The 21,540-nt window shown below is 55.5% G+C and overlaps 4 protein-coding genes across 4 annotated transcripts; 1 reads left to right on the top strand and 3 right to left on the bottom strand.

The window, feature by feature from the left end:
• Nucleotides 1–7,790: 7,790 nt before the first annotated feature.
• BJ171DRAFT_605431 (uncharacterized protein) lies at nt 7,791–11,681 on the bottom strand (the record flags this gene model as incomplete). The annotated part of the gene is made up of 1 exon (XM_053115204.1): nt 7,791–11,681. The coding sequence occupies one exon, from the start codon at nt 11,679–11,681 to the stop codon at nt 7,791–7,793; it is 3,891 nt and encodes a 1,296-aa protein (XP_052961958.1).
• A 5,573-nt stretch (nt 11,682–17,254) lies between these two features.
• On the top strand, nt 17,255–17,896 carry BJ171DRAFT_589746 (uncharacterized protein; the record flags this gene model as incomplete). Its single annotated transcript, XM_053114468.1, has 1 exon — nt 17,255–17,896. The coding sequence occupies one exon, from the start codon at nt 17,255–17,257 to the stop codon at nt 17,894–17,896; it is 642 nt and encodes a 213-aa protein (XP_052961959.1).
• Nucleotides 17,897–18,438: 542 nt separating this feature from the next.
• On the bottom strand, nt 18,439–18,915 carry BJ171DRAFT_589747 (uncharacterized protein; the record flags this gene model as incomplete). Its single annotated transcript, XM_053114469.1, has 1 exon — nt 18,439–18,915. The coding sequence occupies one exon, from the start codon at nt 18,913–18,915 to the stop codon at nt 18,439–18,441; it is 477 nt and encodes a 158-aa protein (XP_052961960.1).
• A 55-nt stretch (nt 18,916–18,970) lies between these two features.
• BJ171DRAFT_432544 (DNA polymerase family B-domain-containing protein) lies at nt 18,971–21,295 on the bottom strand (the record flags this gene model as incomplete). Its single annotated transcript, XM_053107913.1, has 1 exon — nt 18,971–21,295. One exon carries the CDS (start codon nt 21,293–21,295, stop codon nt 18,971–18,973), a length of 2,325 nt encoding a protein of 774 aa, XP_052961961.1.
• Nucleotides 21,296–21,540: the final 245 nt, after the last annotated feature.

The raw sequence follows: 21,540 nt of genomic DNA on the forward strand, positions 1-21,540 counted from the left end.
CCAGTCGTCTTGCAGGTAATTGCAATGGATACGCAAATACTGCTCGATGACCTGGTTGAGAACCTCGGTCGAACCGTCGGTCTCGGGGTGGAAGGCAGAAGAAAGGGAAATCTTCGTCTTCAGAAGCTCATTGAAGCGCCTCCAGAAGGCCGAAGTAAACTGAGTTCCTCGGTCCGAAACAATAGACCGGGGACAACCATGCAAGCGGAAGATGTGGGAGAGGAAGAGTTCGGCGGTTTGCTCGCCTGTAACCGTCTTCGTGGTGGGCACAAAGTGTGCTTGTTTGGACAGGCGGTCCTTAACCACGAAGATCGAGTCAAAACCGTTCGAAGGTGGGAGATCCGTGATGAAGTCCATCGACAGGTCCCACCAACGTTCGGAAGGAACGGGGAGAGGATGAAGTAAACCATAAGGGGAGTGACGGGACGGCTTGGCTCGCTGGCACGCTTCACAATTAGCAATGAAGCGACGCACAGACTTACGAAGCCGGGGCCAGTGAAAGTCCCGGGAGACGAGCTCAACGGTCTTGGCAAGACCAAAGTGACCAGCGGCAGCGGAGCAGTGACGTTGCTCAAACACTTTGAGCTGGAGCTCGGGGGAAGGGACAACGATCAGGTCTTTAAAGTAAAGGAGACCGTCACGGAAGGAGTAATCGCCATCAAGACGTTTGGCGTTAAAGTCAGAAAGGAGGGAACAAGAAAGGGTGGCAGCTCGAATCTCGGAAAGAAAGTCGGGATTCGAGCCGATAACAGTGATGCTGTCGAGAGAAATAGACTCGAACAGCTGAAGGAAGTTGGTGGAGTGGAGGGAGTCACCAGGCTTTATCTCAAAGTCAGAACGGCGACTGAGAGCATCGGCTTTGGTGTTGAGACGACCAGGGCGGTGGTAAATGCGAAAAGCAAAGTCAGAAAGGAATTGGGCCCACCGGAACTGGCGGCGAGAAAGTTGAGAAGCGGCAGTGAACCGGGTAAGGTTCTGATGATCAGAGAAAACAAGAGTGGGAATATCAGGGTCGGCAGCCATCAAGTAATGACGCCAGGCGGTAAAGGAATCGACAATGGCGAGGAGCTCTTTGTCGTGAGTGTCATAATTCACCTCGGCGGGACGGAATTGCCGAGAGTGAAAAGCAACGGGGTGAAGAGCGCCGTCAGGGTCAAACTGAGAAAGGACGGCACCCAAAGCAAAGTCAGAAGCATCGGGCTCGATGACAGCGGGTTTAGAGAAATCAAAGTATCGAAGAATAGGTGCGGAAGTGAAGGAAAGTTTAAGAGAATCAAAAGCCTCTTGGGCCTCGGGAGACCAAGAGAAGGTGGAGGATTTGGTAGTGAGGGAAGTCAAAGGACGAGCAAGTGCGGAAAAGTCCTTGACGAAGCGGCGGTAAAAGTTTGCGAAACCAATAAAGACTTGGATATCGCGAGCAGAAGAGGGAACAGGCCAAAGGGAAACGGCCTCGACCTTGGCAGGGTCCATTTTGATGCCATCGGCAGAAATGATCATGCCGAGAAAGTCAACTTCAGAAAGGTCAAAAGAACACTTGGCCGGATTGACCTTAAGGGAGTGTTCACGAAGGCGAGAGAGAACAAGCTTAACATGCTCCTCATGCTCCTGGGGATCTTTTGAGAAGATCAGGATGTCGTCAAGATAAATGACAACACAGACACCAAGGAGGTCCGAGAAGATGTCGTTCATAAAAAACTGAAAAGCAGCGGGGGCATTCGAAAGACCAAAGGGGATAACATTGTACTCAAATGAGCCAGATTTGCAAACAAAAGCAGTCTTCCACTCATCGCCCTTCTTGACACGAACCAAGTGGTAAGCATCAGGAAGGTCGAGGTGTGAGAAGACGCGGGCAGAAGAAAGTTTATCCAGAAGATCCTGGAAGAGGGGAAGTGGGTAACGGTTCTTCTTCGTGATGGCATTGAGGCCTCGGTAGTCGACGCAAAGGCGAAGACCACCATTGGGCTTCTTCACGAAGAAGCAGGGAGCACCAACGGGAGAAGAGGATTTGGAGATCCAACCACGTGCGAGGGCGTTGGTCAGATACTCCGAAAGAGCAGATTCCTCGGCCGGGGACAAAGGATAGACTTTCCCCGGCTTTGGCAAACGAGGTTCCTTTCCATCCTCGGTCCGTACAAACTCAATGGACAAGTCATACGGACGATGAGGAGGCAAGGAAGAAGGAGGGTCAGACTTGAGGCTGAAAACGTCGCCAAACTCATTGTATTTGAGTGGGACGCCTCGAGAGTCAACAGGGGTGCCAGACTCGGCATACACCTTCGTCGTGAGCACGGACCTTATCGACACCGTAGGATACGTCTCCGGCGAAGGAGGACGGATATCCATTTGGGCAGCGAAAATGTCGAGCTTGTCTTCCCGTGCAAGACGGAGAAGACTCGCCGCATTAACGAGCTCAATGTCGGGTGAAGATAAAGCCGTTGGCTCTTCAGAAAGCGAAGCAGAGTCAAGGCGGGAAGAAAGGGAAGGCGAAGTGCCAAAGGAGGGAACCGGTGTAAGGGAAGGACCGGAGGGAGGAGGAGTCAAAGGCGAAGTGCCCGAAGGGGGAGGCGAGGAGCCGGAAGCGGACGGAGTGTCCAAGGAAGAAGCAGAGACATCCGCGAGGATGTGTCCATCAGCAAGGCAAGAGGGATCGGAGAATGAAAGGGAGAGGGACTTCCAATTAACAACTGGATTATGCAAGCGCATCCAGGGAAGACCAAGAGTGATGGGAGTGGTGGAGAGTCGAGTCACAAGAAAAGAAATCGACTCGGTGTGGGAACCAATGGTCAGAGTCAAAGGCGCGGTTTGGAAACGAATGAAACCGGCCGAAGAACCATCAGCAAGGGAAACGGAGTAAGGAGTAGAAAGAGGGATAAGAGAGAGTTTATGGAGATCGGCAAAGGCAGGATCAATGAGGGCAAGAGCGGAACATCCATCATCAATAAAAACAGAAAGGGAGATGGAGACCGGGCCAGAAAGACTCATGACGATAAGAGTGGCCGGAAGAAGAAGCTTATCGTCCGATAGTGACGAGTCAGAGGGGGAAGATGTTCGTATCGCCGAACAGACCACCTCGCTTACTTGCGAGGTGCTGCTCGGCTGTGAGCATTTCCCGAGTTCCGTTTGACCAGAACCGGGCACTGCTGAACATCGCGACTGCCGGGACAAGACTTTTCCCCGCAGTACAAGCAGAGACCCTGCTCACGACGTCGCTTTTTCTCGACGTCGGAGAGCTTAGCAGGGCGGACCGAGACAGAGTCAAGGTCCATGGGAGTGGGTGCAGAAGAGGAGGAAGAAGAAACATGCGCGGGAGAATGGTGGTGATGGGGAGCAGAGCGAGAAGAAGGAGGAGGAGGTTGGGAACGGGAGGAGACCTTGAGACGATGGAGGGCATCGTCGTACTCGACCGCTGCCTTGATCAACTCGGGCAAGGAAGCGGGAGCGGGGCGGAGACCGATGAGGTGGAACTTGACCTCAGACTTCAAACCCTCCTTGAAGAAGTGCATCTTGGTGGGTTCGTCAGTCTGGACGCGGGCGGCGAGCTGGACGAAGCGGGTGGCGAAGGCTTGGCAGGACTTGAGCTGGACCAAGCGTTTGAGGTCGTTCAAGGCCTTATCTTGCGAGGAGGCCGTGTCCTCACCGAAGGTCGACTTCAGGGCAACTTCGAAGTCGGCGAAGGAAGCAGGGAAACGGTTGGCCATGTAGAAGGCGGCCTCGTACCATTTGAAAGCTTCGCCGCGGAGGAAGGAGGTGGCATAAAGGACCTTCTGGCGCTCGGGCGCAAAGAAGGCAGGATCGGCGAGGAAGACGAGGTGGCACTGGGCGAGGAAGGCCGTCGTCTCGTCGCGGGAACCTAGGAACTCCTTGGGCTTGTTCACCTGGTAGACCTGGCGGGGAGCGGCGGCGGGAGCTTGCAGATCTTGGATCTGACGATGGAGAGCAGCGTTCTGGGTCATGAGGGCGTTCATACGCTCCTCCATGCGCGCCAGGTACGCATTGAGATCTGCCGGGGGTGCAGCAGGCTCAGCCATCGGATCGACGAGGGAAAGAGAGGCGAAAGAAGAAGAAAGGCCGGGAAGCCAAGAGGGAGCGTTCAAAATGATGTTAGAGTCCAAAGGGGACTCAACGGCAAAAGAAGAAGTGAGCTCGAAGTGAGCTCAGGGAAAGCAAGGGTAGAGTCCGAAGTGGACTCGGAGAGGGAGCGAGGGAAGCAAAGATCCGTTCAAGATAAGACTTGTCTCGAAATGAGACGTGAGGAACACTCAGAGAATAAAGTAGAAGGCACTTTATTTAGTCCTATTTTGAACGCTAAGGTTCGACTACACATCGCGGGGGTCAGGCTATTTATAGACAAGTCCGGACTTGGCAGCGAAGGGCGGCCAAGGGAGGGAAAAGTGGGCGATCGAGCAGGGCGAAGGGGGCGATGCACGAACGAGGGCCGAGAAGGACCACCGAGACAGGCAGAGAACCAAAGCGAGAGAGGCGCAAGCAAAAGCGAAGCACCTGGCAGGAGAAACGTGCAAAGGCGAAGCAATGTGACTCAACGTCCAAGAAGCGGATTGGTCAAGTATAAGGTTGGGGCAAATGCATGCGAGATGAACAAGAGATCGGGGCGGTCAGGCAGGTCATGAGTCACCGGTGGGGGGACACATGACCGGCAGCCGAATTGCAACCAATCGCAGCAAGGCGCGTGCACAAACAAACCGGCGCGTGCGAAGAAGACAAAGGAAGCGGAGCAGCGCGGGAAAACGGAAGTGCGGAAGGAGCGGAAAAGACAGGCAAAAGGCGGAAAATCGGAGGGGAACTGCAAGGCTACACACAAACAAACAGAAAGGCAAAAGAATAGCCAAGTGTGCAGTCAAAGTGGAGAACAAGCAGGAGCTATCCCTAACACTGAGGGGTTCAAGATCGGGATGGTGACCCTGTTCGAGTCCGCCGTGCGGAGGGTGCTTCCAGATGTCTTCCCACCGCTGATTGAGCGCGCGATGCGTTTCTGGGCGTGAATCATACCATCGAAAAAGTGCGTCATAATCACCCTTGGTTTTTTCTTGCCTATGGGTAGAACCAGCGGGGTGTCGAAATCGCGACAGATGGCTCCCCGCAAGAAAAAATCCCCGCCTGACCCAAATCCAGATCCTGGACAACCCAGTGACGCACCTGCTGACAAGAAACCCGTCATCAAATCATGTCGTGCCTGTGGATTGACCAACCACGTCAAGCCATTCACCAAGAAATGCAAGGCCCGAACCGAGTTGGGCCCCCCTTCTGACTCGGCGTCTGCCTTTGGCGCCGTTTGCCAAGCACCCCCTCCAGACGAGTCCAGTGAAGACATCGCCGTTCCGGCCCTCGTGGTCGAGATGCCTGCACCAAAAGTCCCTGTATGTACCACATGTGGGGAAGAGGGTCATGCCAGAAGCAGCAGCTCGTTGTGTTCAAAAAAGAACCCCCTCTGGAGCTCTACCGAGCCCGACTGTGGTCCAAACGAGTATGCCAAGGCAGAGTACTCGATCATCAAGTGCACTCTTGACGCCATCATCAAGAACGATGCCTTGCACGACAAGATTGAGGAGACTGTCCGGGCCATGACCCATGTGCAGTACGAAGCATCTCGGCTCCTGGAGCTGCATCTCAGGCGATGCTTGGACGAGGGTATCACCATCCCCACTGTGTCGTCGAGTGACCCTTCGTTCGTTCGAAAGTGTTTCAACATGGTGCATACCGGAGCTACAGATGTCAAGAATGGCACGACCCAAGAAGACAAGCACCTCCTCGACACCTATGAGCTGTATCGAAGTACATGGAGTGGATCGTGTGCCCTACCTCCTGTAACCCTCCCAAAGGGCACTGGTTCACAGGTCCTCACATTGGCTGTCAAGACCTATGCAATCAACTGTGAGACACACATTCTCGATCGGTATTGGTCCCTTCTACGCCGATTCTGCAATCTGGCCCTGATTGCTCCCAAGGATGTCAAGCGACATACACACGTCGATGAGTGTATGAAGCTGATGGAGAATCCCCTCTCCGATACACTCCTCGGTGATCTGAGGAAATCCTTCGCCCACCATGCCGACCAGCTCTACATCTTTCGCTACAAAAGCCAACAGGACCTGTACAAAGTCGTACCAGTATTGGCCAGTGAAGTCTCTCGGCTGACCCACCGAAAGGAGACACTGTTCGTGGCGACCATTCGAAACAGAATCATCCCCAGGCTCGTGAGGGATACCGATGATCTGAGAGGAGTGTGTGGACGACTGAACGAGGAGATGTGTCGCGCGATCGAACGAAGGCAGTCGGATCAATACAACGCACTCCACAAACGGCACGAGGAGGTGGAGAAGCAGGTCACCGTCAACACGAAGCGAATCAAGCGATTGACCGACCGACTTGCTCAGACCAGGAAACGACACAACGTCCCTCGAGCACAGTGCGCCTTGGTCCCGCTCTGCGATGCCAGAGCCAAGTATGTCAAGCTCGACACCAAAGCATTGTGGGAGTTCCTTGGTTCCCAGAAGGGTACTGGTTTCAAGTGGAACGACCTGAAGACCAAGGTCAATGGCACCACAAAACAAGAGATCTTCTGGCGAAGGACCTTCAAGCTGGAGTCGAGACTCTTTGGTGTCAGGAAAGAGGGGAAGCAGCTCTTTGGTTGCGAGATCAGCACCGATGGGGTCGGGTGCTCGATCACCACACTCAGATATAAGATCCTGGAGAAGAAGGGCCCCGATGCCAAGCCGGTACCCAAGACCAAGGTGAACACACTCACTCCCGAGCAGAAGATCCAGACCAGGGTCGGTCCCATTGACGACTCTCGGACCACATGGATCGGGATCGACCCTGGAGTGGGATCCATCTTCACCGCTGTCAATCGAGCACCCGGTCAACCATCCATCCAGGAGCAAGCCGGTGTCAAGGTGACCAAGGCACAGCGCGCCAACGAGAAGATCGTGTCGTTCTCCAACAAGGAGTACCAGCATCGAACTGGCACCAGTCAGGCGACCAAGTGGATCCAGAGCACCCACAAGGCCCTTGATCTGCAGGAATGGATGAGCACCACACCAAGTCCCAAGATCCCCGGGGTGGCCCCCTTCCTGCGATACATTCGCCATGTGTTCGATGGAGACATGCTGGACAAACAGCTGTACTTCAACCTGACCCGGCGACGGCGATTCAAGCGACTCGATCTCCACAGCAAGCGACAGCGCACCGTCCACGAGATGTGCAAGCGAGTCATCGACCAGGCAGCAAGGGAGACCGAAGTGGTGATTGCCTTTGGGAATGCATCCTGGAAACAGGGGAAGGGATATGCCTCCAGTCCCAGGAGACTCAGGTTTGCCAAGTACTTTGAGCAATTCCACCATCACCAGAGACGCCCACCAGACCCATCCGTCTCCAAGATCCATGTGTGCTCGGTGAACGAGTTCAACACATCCCAGGTGTGCTCACACTGTCGGGAAGCCAAGCGACTCGAGAAGGTCGAGCATCTTGATATCGAGAAACCACACTTTGTCCGGAGCTGTGCAAGCTGCCATACGCTGTGGGATCGAGACATCAATGCAGCCAGGAACATGATCTCGGTATGCCAGTCGATCATCGCCACAGGAGATCGACCGGGTGTATTCAAGACTGTGCTTCCGGACCCACCCAAAACAAAGTGATTGCCAACCAGGACGGGAAACAATCGCACGACCTGCCCACTGGGGTCTACGGATCAGCAGACCTGTGTCGCTGATGCCAGGAAGTGACTGTCCCGTTTCTTTCTGGTTTGACTGTACTGAAAACACATACACACACTAGAGCGAGTCCCAGACCGCCGCGGTAACGACCAAGTCATAGACGAAGGCTCCCTCATGGTCTCGTCCCTGGATTCCCAGCTGCTCCTCGAATTTGGCAAAGAACTTGCTAAAGGCCTGCCCGGTGCTGTTGATTCTGATGTTGCGATTGCGCATAAAGCTCGAGTACTTGTTCCAGACGTCGTTGCGGTGGAAGGCGATGCGTTCGGGGCTATGGTCTCGGGTTGCCTGCTTGTTAACGCACTCTTGGATGAATTGGGCCACAGTGTCGTTCTGGCATCGGATGTCGTCGACCGTCTTCTGGAACTCTTGCGGCAAAGGAGGAGGCGGGCGCTTGAGCTGCTCGACCAGGTAACTCAGGAACATGGGCGCCCAGGAGATGATGGATTCGTCGACATCGCTGCGGCCGGCAAAGACATAGTTGTCGGGATCGGGGATGCGTGTCGGGTGGTTTGGAGGGATAAAGGTGCTGCTGAACTTTTCAATAATCAACCGTCTCCACGTTCCTTCGTCCTGTGTGCTCGCATCGATCTTGGGAATGTCATTGCACATCATGAAGAAGCCGCAGGCAAGTAGAAACTCGACTTCGTCATTGACAAAGAGCTGGCGACCGGTCATGATGTCACCACCGGTGACGGATTTGAGCGTTCCCAGGAGCAAGGTGTCGTCTCGGTTGGGCTCCTGACAAACGACAATGCGCGAACCGATCAGGCGCAGGAGATCGGGCGACGGTCTTGACGGATCCCCCCTCTTCTCCGTAAACAGGGAAACGCTGCAGGTTTTGAAGTAATCCCCGGTAGCGCGGCGAAGGAATCGGATCAGACTGGACTTGCCGTTGGAGCCTTTGCCCTGGAGAAGCGTAAAGACTTGCTCGCTCAAGACACCCTTCAGGCACGAGGCAAAGCGGTGCATAATGTACTTGCGCTGATGCTCGATGGGTAAGATTTGGTTGATGAAGGACTCCATGGCCTCGCGAAGCTCGATGGGGTATTTCTCGTACTTGAGGTAGACGTGGTGCGTCGACGACGACACATAGTCTTCCGGGCGGCCTGCACGGGCCTTCACCTTGAAGCTACCGAGTCGTTTCTTCGTGACCGGATCAACATTCTCACGGAACTCGAGGACACAGTTGGCACATCCGAGGAGCGAAGGATTGGTGTTCAGAAGATGGCGGAACTTGTCAACGTCTCTGGAGCTGTTGTTATGCACAGCCAGCTCATGGGAGGAGCGACGCTCTTCATAGATCTTCTCGGTCATGACTGCCCAGTGACGGCGGCAGTTGTTCGACACCTGGGCGATAAGTCCATTGATCTTCAACTGGCTTCCGAGAATTGATTTGATCTCCTTATAAGTCTTGTCAAGCCGCTTCAGTGTCTTGACAAGCTCGGATTCAACCTTCTTGATTTTGCGACCGTCGTTCCCACGTCCCTTCTTCCTGGCTCGAGTATCGTCACCGTCATTACCCGCATCAGCATCAGCATCAGCATCGTCAGTGGTGTCGTGCGGGGGTTGCTTGCTGCTCTTGAACGACAATGACAGGACTTCTCCCAGGTAGGCGGCGTAAAAGATGAGCTGGATATAACTCATGTTCGAGCCCTTTTTGAGATTGATAACCGATCCGAAAAATGCACCGTGTAGGATAAAGTTGCGGACCGAATCGGTACGTGCGATCCAGCGATGTTCGATAGGCGTGAACACAAAACCCCTGATACCTCCGGTCGAGTACTGAGAGGCAAGTTCATCCGGGCAGTGAAAGTCTTGAATGGCCGGTATGCTAAAGATTGCATCCCCAAGGGACACGTCCTTGAGCTCACCAAGGACTCCTCGGATCTCGACAGCACTGATACGAGCACGCTCGATCAAATTCTTGGTGATCGTGACCATCGGTGATGCTTCGTTCAGTCTAGAAGGAGGCGGGGACTTGGCGACGATCAGCGGAAGAATCATCAAGAGCTCCAAGAAAGAGAGCTGTTCGACATCGGGTCCCTCGGGCATCATTTCAGCGACAAGTCTTGGATCTACCATGTGCTCGTGGATGAGTTTGTAGATGTACTCCTGCTGCTCCAAGCAAGCTTCTCTTATGAGGCACTGAAGGGTGTTCTCAGCACTATCGACTCTTTCGACGACCTCGGGGGAAATATCGAGCTCAGAGTCGAGTCCTCGGTCGATGTACGAATTGGCGGTCGGAGGCACTGGGTCGGCTTGACTCGACTGGATATCGGCTGTCTCGACTCGGATTTTTCCGGGGACGACGTGTCTCCAAACAATATCCTGGATGAAGACATTGTGATGAACACATCGATCCGCAAAGCAGCTCATGTAAAAGTTGCCGGTAAAGTCATCAGAAGCCTTTCCGGCTCTGTCCGTTGGAGAGATGAGGACATAGAGTGATCCACGTCCGTTTTCGCCACGAGTATGCATTCTCTTGTAGAAGGGACATACTTGAGGAGCCAATGTGAATAAATGAACATCATTGACATACTTTTTATAGTCTTTGACGTCAAAGCGAACGCTGGTCGTATTGCGAAGGATCGTCTGGACAACTTGCAAAATAAGCGGGGGGCAATCGACGAAATCGATTCCAGGAACGGTGGCCACACCTTTGGTTGCCGCCTGAAGGTAATCGCCGTAATGTGTTCCGGTGTCGTCGTCACTGTTCTCATCGTCTTCATTCCTGGGTCGGCGCCTGACACGTCTTCCGTCTGAAAAGATGGTTTTGCCGACCATTGTGATAGGGATGAGATGGATTTCCAGGGCCGGATCTGTACCGAAGATCGTTTCCTTCATCGGTAGATTGGTAAGACTGCCATTGACTACGATATGGTCGAGGCGGAGGCTCGTGAGTTGTATGGCACCGACCGTGAGAGGTTCATCGTATCGCTTGTATTCGTAGTCGTCCTCGTTTTCCATAGGAACCAACTCGGCTCGGCGGTAGACATAGCCAAAGGGAACGTTGCCGCCGAATCGGTAGATGGTTTGGGTCATTTCGAGCTCTTTCTGTTTGGCGGTTTCGTCCGTGGTCTTGCCCTTAGCGGTAGCACCCATGATTCCTTTGTGGCTGCCGTACATTCGAAGCCCAGAGTTGTTGTAGACGGATTTATCGATAATATTGTCAAGATCAATGACACCGAAGTCGTTGTCGAAAAGAATGGATGTGAGTTTCTTGACAATGACGTCTCGCAAGGCGATCGCGGTTACTTTGGAAGTAACCAGGTTGGGGTAGTTGATGTGCCACCCGACAATGTTGCGGCTCGACATGATCTCGATAAGGTCTTCATCGGCATGGTCGGAATCGGTGATTTCTCTGCAGTTATTCATTATGATGAGCTTGATGTTGCTGAGGATGGTATAGACCAGCTTTCGGAATTCCTTGGGTTGCCAGGCTTTGAAAGTCTCGTACTTGAAGTCCAGATCAATAAAGAACTTGAAGCCGTTTGGATCGATGCGCTCGGTAATGGAGTTGGGTTCGTGGTTTTTTTGAGTCATGTCGATATAGTTCATGCCGTAGGCGTTCACAAAATCGACGTACTTCTCCCAAAACTCGACCACTGCTTTGGACGGGATGTCGAGGGCGCCATTACGGAGATGATACTTGGAATTGTACGCTGCCAGAAAGTGGGTCTGTTTGTTCCCTTTCTTGACGTGATTCTTAAGGAACCCGACCAAAAGGGACAATGCTCGAGCATATTCTGTAATCTGGGTTGGAGTTCGGTTTGGATGCACGAGCGGAACCGATGATGGACCAGGACGCGGTAAGATGGGGCGGTAGTCGCGGCTGCCACAAGGCTGATCGATCGGGGGGCGATCCATGATCTCGACTTGACGCTGGACCTCGACGCTGGACGTGGTGCTGCGGGTATCTTCGCCTTGATCGGATGATACACCGTCCATGGGATCGTCGATATCGGAACCCGAGCCAGACTGTAACGTCCACTACTGGGACGTTGGGGCAAGACGGGGAGGGAGGGGGTACAAGACAAGACAGGACGGGGCAGAACAGGGCGGTGCTAGGCTACTCTAGCGGACGGGTGAGCTCGGGGAGCACTTACGTTTATTCACGATAAAACCGAACTCCAGACAAACGGGGGGAACGGGGGCAACCCGCAGGTATACCCTGCGGTGGCCTGCCTGCGGTGCGTGAAAACGCAAAGCGCAGCACAGGTCACGACCCACTGCGCCGCGCAGTACGCGCAGTACGCGCAGCACAGCGTCGGAGATACCATCTCCTACACTCCCACACTTAAGAAGGCTTCCTGCGAGGAGCCCTGCGTGTGCTCTTTATTTGGGGCTCCTCGAGGTGTTTACCGTATTTACTCAGCTCCTCGGGTGCATGGGACAAGTCCTCCAGTGTTTGCCATGTGTTGCCCGAGTGTGGGTAACCAACCCACTTGACATAAAACCGAAGTGACCCATCAGCCACTTTCTTGTGCCTCACGATCCTTTCGACTTCATATTCTTGAGTATAGTATTGTCCGAGGTCGTCTTCCAGTGGTGCGTCGTCCGGGACACCTTCGTCGGCGTCGGGGAACTGTGCTGGACTGCGGGTCGTGTGGCGACGCAGCTTGGACACATGGAAGACAGGATGGAGCTTGCTTCCAGGTGGCAAGTCCAACAGGTAGTTGAGGGGACTGGGTCGGGCCGCTATCTTGAACGGTCCTCGGTACTTGGGCAACAACTTCTTTGACTGGGCTTCGGGGACCTTGATGTTGTCGGCGTCCAGGTAGACAAGGTCTCCAACTTCAAAGGAGACATCCTGGTGTCGGCGGTCGTAGTACTTCGCCATCACTTGTTGCGCATCCGTGAGCGCGTCGGCGATCATCTTGTGTCGGACTTGATGATCTTTGACAAAGGCACTTGGTTTGGGAGGCAATCCAGCCGTGGACTCGGTCAGTGTCAAGGAGGTGGGAACATCAGGCTGGAATCCGTAGAGCGCCTCAAAGGGGCTCAAGCCAGTTGTGCTCGACTTGGCGGTGTTGTATGCAAACTCTGCATGACTCAGCTGTATGTCCCAGTCGTCTTGGCTGGTCGAGGCGTATGTCCTCAGGTATTGCTCGAGGGTGCGGATCGTCCGCTCGGACTGTCCATCCGTTTGTTGGTGGTGCGAGGTTGACATGTTCAGCTTGGTGCCGAGATGGTCGAACAGACTTGTCCAAAACAAGGAGGTGAATCGGGGGTCTCGATCACTGACGATGGACTTTGGGAGGCCGTGGTGCTTGAACACATGCTTGAAGAACAGCAGTGCAAGGTCAGGCGCGGAGCATGTCGTCTGGCACGGCACAAAGTGTGCCATCTTGCTGAACCTGTCGACAAAGACAGCGATTGCATCGTGGTCCAACTTGGTCGTCGGTAGATGCGTGATGAGATCCATGGACATGCTGGTCCAGGGGCGGTCGGGAACAGGCAGGGGTTGCAGCAATCCTTGCTCTCGGGTCGTGCGTGACTTGACCATCTTGCAGGTATGGCAGGACTCGATGTACTTCTCGACGGTGCGCTTCATTCCAGGCCAGTATGCGACTTTGGCCAGTCGGTCGTATGTCTTCTCGACTCCAAAGTGTCCAGCGAGGGGCGAGTCGTGGACCTCTTGGAGCAACTTGGTCTTCAACGACGGAATGTCCGGCACACAGACACGGCTGTCCTTCTTCAGGAGGAGCAGGCCATCACGCACTGTGTACTCGGATGATTCGTCGTCCTTGGGGAGCTTAGACACCTTTCGGAACAGTTCTCCGAACTGTTTGTCGTTGGCGATGTTGTCTCGGACAACATCCAGCATCGTGTTGTCGACACTGACAGTCGACTCGTACAGTGACGCCAATTGGTAGTCGGGGCGTCGGGACAGTGCGTCAGGCACCACATTGAGTTTGCCTTTCTGGTATACAACCTCGTAGTTGTACTCGGCGAGGAACTCCATCCATCGCGCTTGGCGTCGGCTCAGGTTCTTCTTGGTGTCGAGGTAACGCAGTGACTGGTGGTCCGTCACAATCTTGAAGGGCTTGGCGGTACCGTGGAGGTACACTCGGAACTTCTGCAGCGCGTAGATGATCGCAAGCTGCTCCTTCTCGTGCACGGGATAGTTGATCTCGTGTTGGGACAGTTTGCGCGACTCGAAGGCAACGGGCCTTCCCTCCTGCATCAAAACAGCTCCCACCGCAAAGTCGGAGGCGTCGGTGTGCACGGAGACATCCGTGTTCGGGTCGAACACAGCGAGGACAGGAGCGTTCGTCAAGGCGTGCTTGAGGGTCTCGAACGCTTGGCGTTGTGGGTGGTCCCACACGAAGGGGCACTCTTTGCGGAGTAGGTCTGTGAGTGGACCGGCAGTGCGCGCCAGATCGGGGATGAATCGGCGGTAGTAGTTGACGAGACCGAGAAACGACTGCACGTCAGAGACGCATGCGAGCGGCGGCCACTCGACCACAGACTTGACCTTGGCGGGGTCGACTTCGATTCCTCTTCCTGAGACAACGTGTCCCAGGAACGGGACTTGATTCTTGAAGAACTCACACTTGGACAGTTTGGCATACAACTTGTGCTCGCGTAGCTTGGCCAGCACGCGGGCGACATGACCTTCATGGGTCGCTTCATCCTTGCTGTACACAAGGATATCATCCAGGTACACGATGACAGAGTTGTCGAGCTCTTGGCGGAACACATCGTTCATCAGCTGCATGAACGTGGCAGGTGCGTTCGTCAATCCGAACGGCAGCACTAGGAACTCGTACAGTCCGTAGCGAGTCCTGAAGGCGGTCTTGTGGACATCATCCTCGTGGATGCGGATCTGATGGTAGCCTGAGCGGAGGTCTATCTTGCTAAAGACCTTTGCTCCACTCAGACGATCCATCAACTCGTCGATCCTGGGCAACGGGTAGGTGTTCTTGATGGTCTGTTTGTTTAGTGCGCGATAGTCGACGCACATCCTGAGATCACCTTCTTTCTTCTTGACAAAGAGCACTGGTGCACCATACGGTGACTGGCTCGGGCGGATGAACCCATGGGCGAGGAGGTCATCCAACTGGCGCTTGAGTTCGTCCATCTCCGTCAGCGACAGTTGGTACGTCGGTCTTGACGGAGGCGACGAGCCTGGTTCGATGTCGATGCGATGATCGACGGTGCGTTGGGGTGGCAGGCATTGTGGCAACTGGTCGGGGAATACGTCCTTGTACTCGTCGAGCAGCTTGGTCACCACAGGCGGGGGACCGGGACCGGCTTGGTCGGTGTCGTCGACCTCACGCACGACACAGAGGAACGACGTGTCCTTCTTGATCAGCCTCTTGAATTGCATGGCTGAGAGGAGAGGTGGCATGTTGGGTGAGGCCATGCCCTGCAGGACAATGTCAGGGCCAACACGGACAGTGCGGCCTTTCCAGTCGACGACTGGAGTCGGCTCGGCACGAGCAAGCCAGCTCATGCCGAGGATGGCATCGAACTTGGTGTCGATCACTTGGAACAACAGGACAGGATGGTACTTGGGATGGAGGGCCACTCGCAGGACCACTTGGTGTGTGCACTGCTGCACACGATCGTCTGCAAGCGCCACACTCATCGGCGACTTCTTCTTGGTTGCATGTATGTTGAGCTCCTGGAGCAAGCGTCTGCTGACAAAGTTGCAGCTTGCTCCAGAGTCCACCATCATTCGGACGGTGTGACCTTGGACGGTGGCAGGGAGGTACAGCAGGGACTCTTCATGGTCCTCCTGCACAGCCTCCTGCACCATGACTTGACTTGGGGGAACGGGCGACACTTGGTCTTGGTTGGCTTCATCACGGCCACTCGGACATTTTGGATAGGGTTCGGCCATTGCGGGGGCCTGCGGCGTCAGCACGCCATTGCACACGACGTCCACGGCTTGCGGACACATGTCGGAAGCATCCGACACACACGACTTGACAGGGGTGAGGGCACAGGCGGTCCTGTCCCTCAAGGGTTCTTGATTTTCTTTTTTGTTTTGGTTTTCAATTTTGGTTTTCTCTTCACGTTCGTGGAGAGGCAGGCGGCTTGCGCCACCATGCACCTCTCGCACGACGCACAACACTTGGTTTGTTTCTCCTTCGGGGGAGGGGGCGAGGTGAACTTCCTCTGGAGACGCGTGGACTGCATTGAGCAATCCACGGCGTTGGTCTCCTACTAGGGCTCCAGAGCCACCTAGTAGGGTCGGCCGTTTCCCGACTTCATGGGGCACTCCTTGGCCTGGTGTCCCGGTCGGTGACAGAAGAAGCAGGAACCATGGCGGAGGTCCTCCTGCTTCTGTCTGTCCTTGGGGGAGACAGTGGCAGCTTGCTGGAACCGGGAGCGGGGAGGGCCACGAGCCTCCATGGCGTTGACGTCAACGTCCATGGGCTCAGGCATGGGTCTTGCGGGCGGGGCCGGGCGAGGCGGACGGGCTGGGACGTGATGAGACCGATGGCCGCCTGCTAGCTGCGGGTAGAACTGGCGGCCATGGTACTGGACGTTGTCGAGGTTCTCGGCAACGTCCATCATCACGTCCAGGGACTTGCGGGCATCAGGGTTGCTGGCGATGTACTCTCTGATCTTGGGCTTGAGGCCCTTCTGGAAGAGGTACATCGCATCAGCAGAGCCCAGCTCCTCAATCTGGGAGGAGAGGTCTTCAAACTCCTCGATGTAGCGGGTCACAGAACCACGCTGCACGAGAGAGTATAGCTTGTCACGGGCAATGAGTTCAGCATTGGGGCTGCCGAAGCGGCGACGGAGGCGGTCCTTGAAGTCGTCAAACACACCTTCGCTCTGCTCGTCGAACCCTTGGCGGCGGTACCAACGGTACGCCTGGTCCTTTAAGCAGAGCTTGGCGGCGACGATGTGGTGGGTGGGGGCGACTTGGGCAGCATCGAGGTAGTCCTCGAGTTGCTGCAGCCAGTCCTCCACCGAGGAGGAGCGGCTCTTCCCAGTAAACACTGGGGCACGGAAGGTCTTGAGGAAGGCTTCCGGAAGTGGGCGGGGGTTGCTCATGGCAGGGGCAGGCTCCAGGGACAGAGAGGAGAGTCGGTCGGCAAGAGAGGCGGGATCCAGCTTGAGGATCTAGAAAGAGGACAAACAGGACGAAAACAAGACGAGGATTTCCGATGCTACCATGTAACGTCCACTACTGGGACGTTGGGGCAAGACGGGGAGGGAGGGGGTACAAGACAAGACAGGACGGGGCAGAACAGGGCGGTGCTAGGCTACTCTAGCGGACGGGTGAGCTCGGGGAGCACTTACGTTTATTCACGATAAAACCGAACTCCAGACAAACGGGGGGAACGGGGGCAACCCGCAGGTATACCCTGCGGTGGCCTGCCTGCGGTGCGTGAAAACGCAAAGCGCAGCACAGGTCACGACCCACTGCGCCGCGCAGTACGCGCAGTACGCGCAGCACAGCGTCGGAGATACCATCTCCTACACAGACTCTGCCTCGGAAGCAGAATCCATAAGTAAGTGGTCAGTTCGCATTTACTTTTTTGCGCGATACAGGGAAGATGAACTTTGAGCAAGCAACGTTAACCTCCGTGCCAGGCGGTCCCGGTGATCGCAGTAGCACTCGCTTGAAGGTACCGCTCTCTTACGCCGTCGCCGTCGTTGCGATCTTTATAGTCTTCCGGGTCTACTGGCGGGCAGGCAGCGCGGAGATCTTCTGCCTCCTCCTCTCGACCCTGGTCATCTACGTTTGGCGCCAACAGGACCAGCGGGGTCTGGCCGACAAAAACCGCCAGGCCCTGTCCATGTATCGGAGCTTGGGGCTGCCTGACTCGCTGCATAGGGACGTTCGCTTGATCTATCTCCTGCACTGTGCTCGTGATCTCAGGGTCCTGAACCCGCCAGCCTTTGACTCTGCCGTCTCCGCTCTCTCCGCTGCATGGCAGCTCGAAGCCGAGCTCATGGGAGACACTGCGGTGTCGTCAGCCCGCCGTGCCCAGCTGGACATATACACCGACCTCACACAGGAGGCTGTCCGGCAGATCGCATCCATCCGGTACTCGATGGATACCGTGCAGAAGCAGGATCGCCTGGATACGATCATCGATGCGCTGAAGGGCATCCTGGACTCGCACGCGATCGATCTGCGTGCCCACCTCAACGTGGCCCCAGCCCCCGCTCCTTCAGCAGCGCCTGCACCATAGAATCCAGCGAAGCAGCGCTGTCTGACGACCCTTTGCCCGCGGGCCCGCGGGGGGTGCTGGCAAAGTTGACAGTGGCATATTCACCGTCTCCGCTGGGTGCCAGGCCGGGTGCGGAGAGCTGCTGGCGCTCGATGGTACTGGCTGGATGCTGCTGGGGCTGTGGCTGCGGTGGTGGTGCTGGTGCTGGTGCTGGTGCTGCCGTCGTTGTTGGTGGTCCAGCCCGCCCCACGGAAGACCCTGTTGTCATGCGACTGTGAAAGAATTCCAGCACACCGAGTCCAATAAACTTGCGTCCGTTGTAGTATAGGGTGGGGACGACCTCGATATCCATCAGCGTCAGCAGCTCGTCGCTGCACATCCTGGTATCGCTCACATTAACAAAGTAGATTCCCGATGTCTGTCCTGATGACTGGATGAGCTTTAATACATTGGCGCTATATTCACACTTGGGGCTGTAGAATAGGATATCCTTCATTCGGGGCAGCGTTGGACAATGGTATCTGAGATGCACCCATTCTTTCTTTTCGCATTTCATTAGCGCATCACGCCAAGTGCTCGAGCATCTCTTGAATGACTTCCTCGTACGGTGGACTCTGTTCCTTCCGGATACAGCCCACCCACTCTCTGTATTTGTGATGGTGCTCAGCGTCCGGACCGGCGTCACGGATTGCCTCTCTCCCTTGCTTGGCCAGCTTGTGGTTGACCATATCCTTGAGCAGATAGACCATGTAGAGCAGCGGATACGGGTTGCCCTCCGATGGCAAATCCCGGAACCCAACCTCGAGCACTCTCTTTAAGAAGGCTGGATACGACTTTCTGCACCACTTGCAAGGGAGGACCTTTGCCAGTGAAATAAAGAAATCATAGTAATCCTCCTGCAACCCCTGCACGCGTGCGGCCTGCTCGTCGTATGGTAGGTCACGAATGTCCTTTATTAACGCATCGTACTGAAGGGTGTAACCCATTGCAATCGATTTAAGAAACACCCACGCAGGTGGGCCCCAGTATTTCGAGTCCATTTTTTGTATGGTCAGTCGGTCGGCTATCGAAGAGTAGCTACCACTGGGGGGTTATTTATTTTTTGGCCTTGGGCTTGGGCTTGGCCTTGGCCTTGGCCTTGATGGGAACGGAAGCGGCCTCGGCAGCGACTGCCACTGCATCAACACCAGTGATGAAAGCACCACGCTGACCGCTGGGTTTGAAGAAACCGTGGATGCCCATCTGGTTGTTGTTTCTGTTCTTGATGCGGTTCTCGACTTCCTTTAGAACGCTGTTGAGCTCGCGCTCGAACCCGAGGACCTTGTAGAAGGTGTCGAGAGGCTTGCGGATATGATCGATGTAGTAGAGGAGGTCGGGGCGCATATTGTGTTTCACTGCAAAGTCCAGGGATTCTGCGCGCTCGTGAGTGTCCTTCGTGCCGGGGCGGTCGACAAAGACGTAAGCGAAGCGCTCGCCTGGGACGGGAGCAGAACCGGGATCTCGCTGCTGCATACGCTTGGCCAGCTCGACGTGAGGGATCTTGGCATTGCCGCTGTATTCCTTGGCCAGCTTGTTGGTGATGGCCAGCTCACCAAGGGGGACGGTATTGTCCTCGAGGCGCTTGAGAGTGGTCTTGAGCAGCTCGATTCCACCGCGGGCACCGACGGTTCGCTCCTTGTCCATGACTTCCTGGATAATGTTCCAAAAGACAGTCTTCAGGAGGGGGCAGTAGTTGCGGCGCTTGACGGCAATACCCTTGAAGTCGATCTTGTCGGGTTTGTCAGGGTCGTTGGTGTACATGCGGCCGACATAGTTCTTCTTGGCCTGGAGGACGTACGGGCAGTAGACCTTCTCGTACTCCATCTTGATCGGGGCGCGATTGAAGATCGTCGTAGTCAGCTGGTTGGCGGCAATGTTAGCCAGATGCATCGCCACTTCGATGGTCGAGTTCGGGAAGTGGATAAAGACCGAGTCGGTGTCGCCGCCGATGACCTTAAGGTTCAGGTCGTTCAAGTAAATGCCAGGGCCAAACTCGTTCTCCATAAAGTGCTTGGTCTGGTTGATCATGCGACGACCGACGGCAGTGACGGATGCGGAGAGGCACTGCATGTAGAGCATGTTTGCCGAGGTGAACCCATAGATCGAGTTCATCGAGACCTTGATGGCTAGCTCACGACCCTTGAGGATACGCTTGCGCAAGGGGTCGTTGGTCTCCCTGATCATGGCCTTGACTCGCTTGCGGCTGGCAAAGAGCTCGCGCTGCAAGGCGGGGACGACAGACTCGGTGTCTTGGACGTACTCGTAAGACTTCTCGGTACCGTCAGGCTCGGTCCATCGGATCTCATCGACGGTCTTGCCCCTGGGGACGCCGACGTCGGGAAGAACGATGGTGGTGTAGCATACGTTGTATGCCATCATGATGGTCGGGTAGAGACTGGCAAAGTCCAGCACGGCCACGGGAGTGTAGTAGGCGCCGACGGTAGGCTCCAAGACCGTGGCTCCGGTGAAGCTGACGGTGGGATCGCGATCGGGCGTGACGGTGGGAACGGCAAAGCCGCTCATCTTGGCCTTGCGGGCAATCTGGCTGTAGACCTTGATCTGCTGGCCTCGCTGGAGCAAGTATGTGATGGGCACATACGTGATGTTGCTCATCTCCGTGAGCTGCGTCAAGACATCCATCCTGTCGACCAGTTCCTGCACGAGATATGTATCCTGCATACAGTACTCGGCAACGGTTCGGAGCTGCTTTGGGTCTCGGCTGCGGAATGCGCGGATCATGTCGCCCACGTCAATGTCGTCCTTACCCTTGCCCAGGATCGACTGCGCCACAGTCTCGAGTTTGTAGTCCGAGAACTGCTCCATACCGCGCTGCACAACCACCAGGACGTCGATGCTGCAGCGACCGGGGATGTCCACGATCTTGTATTCGTTGTCCCCGAGGGCGGCGTTGGAGAATTTGGCCTCGCGAACGGAAGCAATGTGGCCGGGCTTGCGCGAGATCTGTGGGTGGATGCCGTAGTGCTGGATGCATCGGGTAACGACATAAGACCAGTCGAACTTGTCGCCGTTGTAGGAGTAGATAAAGTCCGGGTCCTTGCGCTGGATGTACTTGAAGAAGGCCTGGAGAAGCTCCTTCTCGGTGTTGTAGCAGATCACGGTGAAGTGGTCGTCCGTGCGCACCTGGGGCTCCATGGAGCAGCTGCCCAGATGGAACATGACGTTCTCGGTCCCGTGGCGATCGCGGAAGCTGGTGCCGATCTGGAAGACGACGTTGCCCAATACCTCGGGTTTGGGGAAGATGTTCTCACTGGGGAAGACCTCGATATCGAACGACATCTCGGTGAAGGGGGCCATGGACTCACAGCTACCCCTCAAAATAGCCTCGTGTTGGACATGGTAGACACCGTCTTGATCGCGCATGGTCGAATTCAATTCGGCCATGACCCAGCCGCTCATGGCAATCCCAAGATCGTGGGCCACTGCCAAGAACGGATCGATGTAGTCATAGAGCTTGAGATCAGCAAGGGTGATTGGAGGCAGGTTGCTGTGGGAGATGCTGTAGGACGGTTTATCGCCTTGAGACTCGGGATACTTGAAGAGACGCATGACCTTGCTGTAGAGGGCCGCACCGTCAAACACAAACTCGTACATGGGGCCGGCTTCGG

This window comes from Polychytrium aggregatum (genome assembly GCF_025602895.1).
Source record: "Polychytrium aggregatum strain JEL109 chromosome Unknown BJ171scaffold_102, whole genome shotgun sequence".
Taxonomy (NCBI): domain Eukaryota; kingdom Fungi; phylum Chytridiomycota; class Chytridiomycetes; order Polychytriales; genus Polychytrium; species Polychytrium aggregatum.